The 12,596-nt window shown below is 37.9% G+C and overlaps 1 protein-coding gene across 2 annotated transcripts in view; it reads left to right on the top strand.

The window, feature by feature from the left end:
- Positions 1-12,596, top strand: part of Ophn1 (oligophrenin 1) — a 307,191-nt gene that overhangs the window by 226,154 nt on the left and 68,441 nt on the right. For both annotated transcript variants that reach the window (XM_051142013.1, XM_051142012.1), the window contains exons 16-18: positions 5,402-5,486; positions 8,077-8,135; positions 11,437-11,542. In XM_051142013.1, coding sequence (XP_050997970.1) covers positions 5,402-5,486; positions 8,077-8,135; positions 11,437-11,542 — 250 coding nt within the window. The remainder of the gene's footprint in view (positions 1-5,401; positions 5,487-8,076; positions 8,136-11,436; positions 11,543-12,596) is intronic.

Here is a 12,596-nt window from a genome sequence, read left to right as displayed (position 1 = left end):
CCTTCAGTTCTCTCTACCTTTATCATTAAACATGGCTGAAATCCTTCCTCTAGAGCATCATTCGGAGCTACTTCCTATTCTACTATAGATATTACCATAAAATATAATATATAATTTTTAAAAGTTATTTCTATTGATGACCAGAGTTAGTGAGTTTGCCTTCTTTGCAGTTAGGTTATATGTGAGAAATAAAGTATGATGTCATACAATATTAAAATATCTTGTTATCTGGACATAGTGGCACACACCTTTAAGTCAGCACCCAGGAGGCAGAGGCAGGCTGAGTTCAAGGCCAGCTTGGTCTGCATAGATTTCAGGACAGCCAGAACTACACAGAGAAAACCTATCTTGAAAAACAACAGCAAAAACAACCCCCACCCCTCCCAAAAATCTTCTAGTTTACTGAAATAGACTTGAGAGTTCAGGAATTTTTGTGAAGGTCACAGATTCCCTTAGTAAAAGAGAACTTAACAGTTTTAATCAAGGGTAAAGGAATTTGCTTGTAAGTGAACTTTGTAAATTTACCCAGAAAGTTTGTTGCATGCAGTCTTCAAAAGATAGCCGGGCGTGGTGGCGCATGCCTTTAATCCCAGCACTCGGGAGGCAGAGGCAGGCGGATCGCTGTGAGTTCGAGGCCAGCCTGGTCTACAAAATGAGTCCAGGATGGCCAAGGCTACACAGAGAAACCCCGTCTCGAAAAACAAAACAAAACAAGACAAAACAAAACAAAACAAAAAAAAAAAAAGATAAGAGAACACAGATTCTACCCACCCACATATTTGGGGAAACTAAGGAATTAAAATTTGATATTACCAAAATATCATTGCAAGAGAATAGATACCAAGAGCAGTGACAAACTCAGAGTTTTGAAAATTGTGGCATTTCTATTTGACAATGTATTATTTTCTATATATATAATCCTGAATGGCCAGGATCTGGAAGCTGAATGGCTCAGAGACCTAGGGTAGAACCAAACACACACACACACACACACACACACACACACACACACACACACACATACACACGCACACATATACACTCGCACGCACGTGCACGTAAGCATGCGCACACAACTGAATAATGCAAATCCAACCTTCTCAGTCCATATAATGTTATATGTATGTATGTTTTTAGGGCTGATCATTTGGTTTTGGAAACCAATTGGTATTCTCTTCCTACTTTCAGCATTCCTTAGTAGTTCTTTGTCTAGAGCTTTCCTTCATTAGCATATCTATTGTCTAGAGTTGAGGCCTTATGAGCTTTCCTTCTTCCATTAACATATGTATTGTGCCATCTTTGTTCAAGTGTTATTTAGGTAATCCTGTTGTTGAGACTTCATGGTATTTCAAGGAGAGGAAATCTCACAGCAGATTTCCAGTTCCTTTAGCCTTACAATTTTCATCCCTTCTTCCCAAACTGATCCCTGTTGGAGTTGTGATATATATATATATATATATATATATATATATATATATATATATATATATATATATATATATATATATATATATATATATTAATTAGAGAGATTATGATTACATCAGTTGGGAGTTGATCCAAACTCTGCATTTTGATTGATTATAGTTTCTGTAATGGTCTCCATCTGTTGCAAAGAGAAGTTTCCTTGATGCTGGGTAAGGACAACACTTATCTGTGAACACAAGGACAAATACTTAGAACGTAGTTAGGGATTAGGCTATCCTCCAAGATCTATGACTTTACTAGCCTTGGGTAGTTGACCAGGTTTCTAGTATCAGGCATGATTTCCTTCTTGTTGAGTGGGTCTTATATTTTAGAGAGTTGTTGGTTACTGCCAAGGTATGCTTTCCACCATTGCACCCTTAGGGTTATCCTGACATGCTGGTCATTGTTGTAGTTCATAGACATAATACCTGGGTACTACTGTTGGTTGCTACCTTCCTTTGGAAGGTTGCATGTTGTTTTCTTGTACCATGAAAGCATATTTGGGGAAAAGGCTTTCAAGTCAGATCCAGGTCAGTTCCTCTAGGTTTTGTGTATGAAGTACATGGTACCTTTATTGATGGGGTCTTACCTTTCACCTCTGGGTGATAACTAAGGACAGCAGCAATAACCTCTAGTGTTTTGGGAGTCTCATAGACAACTCAAAAGAGAGCTTCTCATGCCTAGTGTTTTTTATTAGATACATTTACAGCTCTTGTGGGAGTATTGTCAGCCCAGATGCAAGTCTTTTATTTAAACTGTATGTATTTGTAGAGTTTTATATGTGCTATAGATATTTTAGGTATATAGTTAATAGAATGATTCCTTATGACTTTTCCTGATATCCTTACTATTATGATATCTTCCATTTCTTTTTATATCTTTCCTCTTCCCTAATTAAAACCCCTCTTTTCTTCCTCAAATCACTTGTACCCTGCTAGTACCTTTCTATTGCTTCTCCCTTTGTAACAGCGTTTGTTAGTTATTTTTTAATATAATTGTGCTTGTTTTTCAGTTGCTTTCAACCTATCACCCAAATAATTGAGACTCTATTATATTGTTTTAATAAGCCTCACAACACAATAACTGAACAGTTACTAGTCTATTCTTAACACTCTAGGATAATATGGCTTACTCTTTGCAAGAAACAAAAACAAAACCACCCAAGATACTTGTACTTTGTGGCTTTCTCTGTTCCAGCTCCTCTCCTGATGTCTCCTGGTCCTCAGTCTGTGGCTGAATCCCCTACTTTCTCTTATAACTCATCCTCACCAGGCTAGCAGGAAGTCCCGCTTTATTCTCTCCCCTGCTCAGTGATTTATTGGCACATATGGGGACAATTGGGAGTAATGTTTACATAAAAACATTGAGACAGAAGATTTTCAGAAGAAGGATTGCAGCCAGATATGAGGGGGAGTGGTTCAGAAATCAGCATTTAATCACACAATAACTTTATGCTCACAAGCATTTTTTTTTTTAACTTTCCTGGTTTCTGCAATTACTCCAGATTATATACTCACATCTGAAGATTTGGAGCTAGAAACCTCATATGAGGGAGAACATGTGACATTTGTCTTTCTGGGTTTGGGATATATCATTCAATATGATCTTTTCTAGTTCTGTTCATTTACCTGCAAATTTCATTTCTTCTTTATAGTTGAATAGTAACCATAGTGTATATATACCACATTGTCATCATCCACTTGTTAGTTTAAGGACATTTAGATTGTTTCCATTTCCTAGTTGTTGTAAATAGAGCAGCAATGAACATGGCTGAATAAGTGTCTGTGGAGTAGGATGTTGAGTCCTTTGGGTATATGCTGAGGAGTAGTATATCTGGGTCATATGGTAGGTTTATTTTTTCACAGTTTGGGGACTCTGTACACTGACTTCCGAAGTGGTTGGACCGGTTTGCAATCCTTCCAGCAGTGAATGAGCGTTCCCTTTCCCCCACATCCTTTCCATATTTTGCTGTCAGTTGTGATCTTTGCCATTATGGTTGGAATAAGATGAAATTGTCATCTGGGTAGAGATTTTTTAAGGCCATATTGTTTTCTAGGTGTTCTTGTCTTTAAATCTTGAATCTATAAACTGAGTCCTTAGAGACAACTAGTGGCCAACTGTATTCTTTTGTAGGGCCTTGTTTTGTTGGAAGTTTAATTTAATTTTTGTAGGTTATACAAATCTAGATGTTTTTTGCTTTACAGTATAAGTTGAAAATACTAGAAGTCTAAATCCTAACTCACTGAACATTGTCATTTAGCAATAAGCACCTTAGTGTGTGGGTTGCACTGTAGTTATAGTAATTGGAGCTGGGCACCTCACTGTCACTTATTCTTAGCAATCTGTATCTGTCTGTCTGTCTGTCTGTCTATCTATCTATCTATCTATCTATCTATCTATCTATCTATCTATCTAGATATACAGGTATTTTCTGATGATTCTTTCCTGCATTTTTGTCATTAGTTTTGTAAAATTCTTAATTATTCAGCTCTTTTTCTTTTCTGCTCTTTATTATCTCTTTTTTCTTTTCTCTTTCGTTCTTTTTTCCTCCAGCACTGGGAATTGAACTCAAGGCCTCACACATGCAATAAAACACTCTACTACTGAGCTATATCCAAAAATCTCATTTTTTCTTTCCTTTTTACCTTTTATTTCATCATGATGATTCTTATCACATATATATTATATCTTTCATAGCTTTAGTGATTTTTTCACTTTTCATCCTTTTTTGTTTATATTTCCATTTTAGAAGTATCTATTGGCATTTCTTCAGACTCACTGATATTTCCATCAGCTGTGTTCAGTTCTTAAAGGCATTCTTTCTTCCCCTTATAGTGTCTTTTAGCGTTCGTTTTTATGCTTCTCAGATTTTGCATCTATGTTCTATTTGATCCATCTCTTCTTTTATGTTCCCCTTTTGTGTATTATAGCCCTTAACATTAATCACAGCTGTTTCAAGCTACTGAGTTTATATTTCCAAAATTTCCATATCAAAGTGTGATTCTTTTGTTTCTTCTGCATCTTTAATCTGTGTTTTCTGACTTTTTGTAAGCTAGACATGATATAATAGATGAAAATAATGGAGGTTTACTTACCTTTGGTATGACACTTTCTGTTTGGTTCAGGCAAAGTTTGTGTTTTTGACTGTCTTCTATTACTGCTTTAGCACAGAGGCTTAGTGAAGTGTTCTTTTCTCTTAGTCAGAATGGGTACTGTTAGTGTGAAGAAGGCTTATAATAATGATAAGGTGTCATGGGAAGTGAGTCAGAGCTCTTACGGTTCTTTGTCTTCAGTACACTGTACCCCTGGCCTGTGACCTTTCTCAGTGCCCCTCAGTTTATTTTTGATGTCCCTTTTAAGGAGAGACAGACTGGACATAGAGTTGAGCATTTTCGGTAACTACTTAGCTCATTCAGATAGTAAAACTAAGAGGGAATTCAAGCCTTCAGCATTCCCTAATGGAATTAAGCCATTCAGTTGTTTTTGACTCTGCAACTCATACATATTGGGTCTTAGCAATTTTTTTTTTTAATTTACAGATTAGGTTATCCTGTGTTGGTATTGGTTTCCATGGTGTTTCTGTTCTTGAGCTTCCGCCAGAAAGTGCTGACTCTAGCAGGCTGTTTGTCTTCACAGTTTGGCAGCAGCAGTTTTCTTCTCTACTTCAGAAACTACAGAATCTACAGTGTTGTTCAGTTCCTTCAACAGTTTTTCCTCATAGTCTGTCTAGAAGTGATGATTTCCAAATTTTTTAATACTGGGCCAAAATACAAGAAAAAAATGAAAGCAGAATAGATTTCTTTTTTGGAAAGTTTTGGTCTCTTGAAAATGTATTAGAGTAACCATCTTCTAATGAATATAGTTCATTTTAAGAAGAAAGTAACAGGTAAAGTCTGTTGGAAGATTAACTATTTTTTGTTTTTGTCTTTCTTAGATCCAAAATGTCCAGGGGATATTGATTTTCATAATAGTGACTGGGACATTAAGACAATCACAAGCTCCTTAAAATTCTACCTCAGGTATGCTCTACTTGAACTGGGATTTTGCTTTTCATGATTGGTGAAATTTGTCTTGATAGAGATTGGAGTATAGTCCCATGTTCAGAAAGTTGGAGAAGATTGCTAAATAGAAGAACAGAGTAAAGAGAATTTTTGTTTGATGAGGCATATAAGAAGTTTTTTGTTTCTTTGTCTTTGAGTCCAGGTCTAACTTTGTAGCCCAGGATGTACTGGAACTTGATACAGTCATCCTGCCTCAGCCTCCTGAATGCTAGAATTATAGTCTTGTGCCACCACCTCAAGCATTAGAAAACATATTTGTATTATGAGATTTATTATAGAAAGCATGAAGATTAGATTTGTTACTGAAAAAATACTTTTGAAAAATACACTTGCTTTAAAACTACCATCTTGTAGATACAGCTCAGGGGTGGAGCTCTTGCCCCAAAGAAAAAAGGAGAAATAGGACAAGTTTATATTGTGCTGTCATGTTTTAACCCATATAAATGGAAATATAAAAGAAAATGCAATGTTGGAAGTAAATGAAGTGACAACAGTAAGAAAAAAGATTAGTTTACTAGAAAAAATTGGAGATACACAGTGCTAATGAAATTAAAATCCTATTTATTGGCATAAGTATATGTTCTTTAAAATATTTGAATATGTATTTATATACATTCAATATATATATATATATATATATATATATATATATATATATAATGTCTTTTACCCCCTAATCCCTGTTTTCAATGGCTCATCTTTAGATTGCATTGATAATTTAATAAAGAGAAAGCAATCTTATGTGAATAATTTCCAAAGGCTTGGGATAACGAGGGTAGTTGGTGAGTAAATGGTGTACTGTCTATATTCTCCTTGAAAAAGGAGTCAATATAATCAAAGATGTGTTTCAAAGGCTTGCTCCAATTTAAATCTTTCTAGCTCAAGTCTAAATCAGCAGAAGGAACAGGCAAGCCTGAATCTATGAGTGGACAACACATTTCATGAGAGTTGAGCATCAGTGGGGCTGTAATCTATGATAAACTGTAATCACTATTGATGTATTTACATTTAATTTTTAAAGAAGGAGAGTTTTTTTTGGCTTCTATCCAGTCCATTGTGTCAGGGAAGCGACAGTAAGAACATGAGGTTACACTGTATGTGCAGTCATGATGCAAAGTGGATTTCTTTTTCTTTTTCTTTATATAAAGATTGGTATCAGGGACAAGAATTATAAGAACAGTCTGTGCATGGAATCTTTTCACTGGTTGTGTATGATCATGAGGGAGAAGGTAATCAGGTTTGGGCTAATATACAGAATAGGAATCAATTGAGAGTAAAGTGAATGTGCTAGACCATGGAGACTGGATTAGCCATAGAGAAATAATTTTTATTAAGAAATTAGATGTAGGGCCCTTCTTGGGCCTTTCGGTGACAGGAGTGGAAATTATGATGCTGTGCTGGGGTCTGTTCCTGACAGACTGTCAGGAAAACAGCAATACAAAGTTTTAGGACATCTTTGTCCAGTAGTTGATACCATTGAAATAGAATCAAATTAATGGCCAAAGTGAATTTGGCCATTTTACATGAAAATGTATGTATTTCATATAAAAATATTCCTTTTCTATTTCTGTTGTGAAGTGGAAAGATTTGACTCCCATGAGCCTATGTGCTTATTTGCAGAAGTGAGTATAGCTGCTGTTTGTAGACAGATTAAGGCATTCTCATGCAAATGTCAGTTAAAAATATGAGACATGTACAATATGAAAATTGCCTTGCCTCTCTAGACATTTGAGTTTTCCAGCCCTCTAGAGTTGCACAGAGGAAAAGAAGCCATGATAAATTCCGAGAGAAGGCAGCCCAGGAAGGCCACAGTGGTAGAGAAAAAAACAAATCAAGCAATTCAGCAAAATCTAAAAGCTAAGTCTCAAGGAGGCTTATTAGTAACATCAAATGCCACAAAGAGGTCAAGTAAGGTAAAGAATGACAGTTATGTACAACATTGAGGCAGTCACTGATGGGACTGGTGAGAACAACTTCTTTGGAGCAGTTAGGGTGAATCAGAGTTTTGTAATGGATTAGAGAGTAAACCAGGGAATGCTCGGACTAAGAAGCAGAAATGCTATGCACATTGCTTTCTGTAGACACCTGTCTGGAAATGTGTACACATCTCAACTGCCCCTGTCGAAGCTTCTGCCTCTATGGTTAGGGATTTCGCAAGTGTTAGCCTCATCCCAGGACTCATCACTTTGTTCCAATCCTACTCCATGGAATCAATGGAAGGATTAAATAGAACAGATATGAAAGTGCTTTGAAAATTCTTCAGACCCATCACCTTGCAAACACATGGCCACATTTAGAGTATGTCTATTTTAGAGCTGACAGGACTGGCTTTCATTGCCTTTCACGTTGGGGAGCTAAGTGGACCCTTGCTAGCAGCCTCAGCCTATATATTTGCAGTTCTTCTCTTAAACATGGGTTCCCCTAGGGAAGCTTCTGTGAAATGTGTATAATGAGGTTAAGCTGTAGGACGTTACTGCTCAGAGAACTGAGACTCCAAGCTGTAGTTACTCCTTCCTCCAAAAACACTGATCGTCTCCATTCATTGCAGGAATCTTTCCGAACCTGTCATGACTTATAAGCTTCACAAAGAGCTCGTGTCTGCTGCCAGTAAGTATTTGTTTTACTAGTTAAATTGTATTGTCCTGCTTTCTTAGTGAGTTTATAGCAATAAACTAGAAAATTGCATTCAAAAATAAACTCAGAATTTTCCCACTACTGAATGAGAATATTTCTGCTTGCAAACTTTCACAGGTAGATAACTTTTTTAATAGCCAATGTTAGTTGCATAGTTTCTAGAAAACTGGTTAACATGAAGCATGTGGTGTGTGCTTCAGGGCTCTTTCGGTGATTGACATTGAAAGACAGAAGCCTCAGTACCTCACATAATAATAGGTGGGAAATGGTTTCTTTTCATTCATTCATTAATTTTTCTTATTCACTTTACAATCTGATCCCAGCTTCCTCCCTCCTTCTCCCCTCATTCACTCTTCCTTTTGCCCTCTAGGTACCCTAGCACATCAAGTCTCAGCAAGACTAGGCACATCCTCTCCTACCTAGGCCAGACAAAGGAGCCCAGCTAGGGGAAAGGGATCCAAAGACAGGCAACAGAGCCAGAAACAGTCACACCTACCCCCTTGCTCAGATTGTTAGGGGACCCACATGAACCTGCACATCTGCTACATATATGTAGGGTCCTAGGTCCAGACCATGTATGTTCTTCGGTTGGTGGTTCAGTCTCTGTGAGCCCCCATGGGCCCAGGTTACTTTACTCTATAAATCTTGTGGTGTCCTTGACCCCTTCAGCTCCCTCAATCCTTCCCTCCACTTTTCCACAAGACTTCCAGAACTCGACCAATATTTGGTTGTGGGTCTCTGCAATTGTTTCTATCAGCTGCTGGATGAACCCTGTCAGAGCACAGTTATGCTACTCTCCTGTCTGCAAGCATAGCAGAGTATCATTAATAGTGTCAGGGTTCGTTGTATCTCATAGAGTGAGTCTCAAGTGGGGCCAGTCATTAGTTGGCCATTCCCTCAATTTCTATTTTATCTTTATCCCTGTACATCTTGTAGACAGGACAAATTTTAAGTCAAAGATTTTGTGGGTGGGCTGATGTCCTCTCTCCACTGGAATTTCTGCCTGGCTACAGGAGGTGGTCATTTCAGGCTCCATATCCCCTGCTGCAAAGTGTCTCAGTTAGGGTAACTCCCATAGATTCCCAGGAGCCTCCTCTATCCCAGGACTCTTGCTTATCCCAAAGATGCCCTCCACACCAATTACCATTCTCTCCCAGCCCTTTGCCTAACTCTATCCACACCTGATTCCCCACCCCAGTTCCCCTATCTACCCTTTTGCTCCACATATGCTCCAGCATGTGCTTGAGTTTTTTATCTTAGCCATTCTGACAAGTGTAAGATGGAATCTCAGAGTTGTTTTCATTTGCATTTTCTGTTGACTAAGGACCTTGAACATTTCTTTAAGTGCTTCTTGGCCATTAGAGATTCCTCTGTTGAGAATTCTCTGTTTACCTCTGTACCCCATTTTTAAATGGATTTGGTTTGGTGGTGTTTAATTTCTTGAGTTCTTTATATATTTTGGATATTAGTCCTTTGTCAGATATAGGGTTGGTGAAGATCTTTTCCCAGTCTGTAGGCTGTTGTTTTGTTCTATTGACGGTGTCCTTTGCTTTACAGAAGCTTTTCAGTTTTATGGTGTCCCATTTATTAATTGTTGATCTTCAAGCCTGAGCTATTGGCATTCTGTTCAGGAAGTTGTCTCCTGTGCCAATAAGCTCAAGGTTATTCTCTAGTTTCTCTTCTATGAGGTTCAGTGTATCTGGTTTTATGTTGAGATCTTTGATCAACTTGAACTTGAGTTGTGTGCTAGGTGATAAATAATGGATCTATTTGGATTCTTCTACATGCAGACGTCCAGTTAGACCAGCACCATTTGTTAAAGATGCTTTCTTTTATCCACTGCATGGTTTTGGTTTCTTTGTAAAAAAAAAAAAAAAAAAAAAAACAAATGTCTGTAGGTGTGTGGGTTTGTTTCTGGGTCTTCAGTTTGATTCCATTGATCAACTTGCCTGTTTTTACGTCAAAAGCATGTATAAAAATTATTACAAGTACACCTTGAAATCAGGGCTGGTGATACCTCCAGAAGCTATTTTATTTTATAGGATTGTTTTGGCTATCCTGGTTTTTGTTTGTTTGATTGTTTGTTTGTTCTTCCATATGAAGCTGAGAATTGCTCTTTCAAGGTCTTAAATAATTGTATTTGAATTTTCATGGGAATTGAATCTTTAGATTGCTTTTGGTAAGATGGCAATTTTTACTTTGTTAATCCTACTGATCCATGGGCATGGGAGATCTTTCTATTTCCTGATATCTTCTTCAGTTTCTTTCTTCAGAGACTTGAAGTTCTTTTCATACAGGTCTTTCACTTGCTTGGTTAGAGTTACACCAAGATTTTTTATATTATTTGTGGCTATTGTTAAGAGTGCTGTTTCCTTAATTTTTTCTTCAGCACTTTTGTCATTTGTTTTGAGTTAATTTTGTATCCAGCAACTTGGCCCAAGTTGTTCATCATCTATAGGAGTTCTCTGGTAGAATTTTTTGGGTTACTTATGTATACTATTACATCATCTGTGAATATCGATATTTTGACTTCCTCCTTTTCAATTTGTGTCACCTTTATCTCCTGCAGTTGTCTTATTGCTTTAGCTAGAACTTCAAGTACTTTATTGAAGAGATTTAGAGAGAATGGGCAGCCTTGTCTTGCCTCTGATTTTAGTGGAAGTACTTTAAATTTCTCTCCATTTAATTTAATGTTGGGTATTGACTTGCTGTATATTGCCTTTATTGTGTTTAGGTATCTGCCTTGTATCCCTGATCACTCCAAGACATTTATCATGAAAGGGGTGTTAGATACTGGAGGCTTTGCTTGGGGTTTTTTAAAGACAACATGCTGTAACTGCAATTCTTCTTGCATCTGAGACTGTCTTGTCCACAAGCCTCCACTCCCCACTTTCTAATTTTTTCATTTCTCTAGGCCTAAATTTTGTTACTTTTGCTTGTTATTTTTTTCCTTGCCATTGTTGGTTTTGTTTCTATTTTTTCTCATTTATTGCCTGTATGTACCTATTTATTTATCTGTTTACTCTCTTTTTCTCTTCATCTATTTTCCTCTCTCTTTCCCTCCCTCTCCGTTGCTCTCTTCCCCCCTCTACTTCTCTCTCCCTTTCTACTTCTTCATGTATTCAGGTTTGTGTGTGTGTGTGTGTATGTGTGTGTGTGTGTGTGTGTGTGTGTGTGTGTGTGTGTGTGTGTGTGTGTGTGCTTGTAGACATGTGAAAGCTTCCTTCATCTAGTCACTTGGAAACCAACCATCTCTCTTTGTTTTCTCTGCCAGAATCTGACAATCTGGATTACCGTCTGGGGGCTATTCACTCCCTAGTATATAAGCTACCAGAAAAGAACCGGGAGATGCTGGAACTTCTAATCAGACACTTGGTAAAGTAAGTAACTGCTGAGTTTTCAGAAAAAGTCTCTGTTGAGGTCTGGCACACATGGTAGAACTAAGGAAAAACTGTGTCTCAATTCATTGATCACCATTCCCCAACTTTTTCCTGGGTCATCTGAGTCTTCTCTGAGGGAGTTCAGTTTTGCCTTTACCCTGGATGTCGCCTAGAATTTTTTTAATATCATTTTTTATTAATTCATTCATATTACATCTCAATTGTTATCTCATCCCTTGTATCCTCCCATTCCTCCCTCCCTCCCATTTTCCCCTTACTCCCCTCCCCTATGACTGTGACTGAGGGGGATTTCCTCCCCCTGTATATGTTCATAGGGTATCAATCAAGTCTCTTCTTGGTAGCCTGCCATCCTTCCTCTGAGTGCCACCAGTCCTCCTCATCCAGGGGACCTAGAATTAACAGGCCCCTGGACTATCTTAGCTGAAAGGCAGCAGTAAGGTAGTGTTTGTGCACCAGGACCAGACATGACTTTACTGTCTGAGAAGCCTAGTTTTGGATCCCAGTTCTACAACTTACTTAGCTGTCTAATCTTAAGTATCTCTGAACCTTGGTGTGTTCATCTCTATGATGAGAATACTGATGACTATGAAGTGGGAATGTTCTGGATTCAAATGAACATAGGAAAAGCAATATGATATATAATGAGCTCTTAAGAAGTGCAATTTTTGCCAGGCACATTGTCTCTCTCTCTCTCTCTCTCTGCGTGTGTGTGTGTGTGTGTGTGTGTGTGTGTGTGTGTGTGTGTGTGTGTATGTATGTGTGATCCTAGCATTTGGGAGGATAGTGTAGAATGATTGTTGGTTTGAGGCCAAACCTGACTTATTATGTAGTAAGACCTTGCCAAAAGAAAGGGGAGGGGGAAGAAAGGAAAAGAGGGATGGATAGATGGAGAGAAGGAGGGAGGGAGAGAGAAATGGATAAAAGGAGAGGTGTTAGGATTCTGGCCAACCTCCTGGAGTGGTATGTAGACATCAGGGAACATAGAAGGGGTACATGTACTCCATGGTAATGCTTCATGGAAAAGATTCCATTT

Source organism: Acomys russatus, chromosome X, assembly GCF_903995435.1.
Source record: "Acomys russatus chromosome X, mAcoRus1.1, whole genome shotgun sequence".
Taxonomy (NCBI): Eukaryota; Metazoa; Chordata; class Mammalia; order Rodentia; family Muridae; genus Acomys; species Acomys russatus.
Note: the sequence above shows the minus strand (reverse complement) of the source record. Positions and strands in the feature narration are given on the sequence as shown.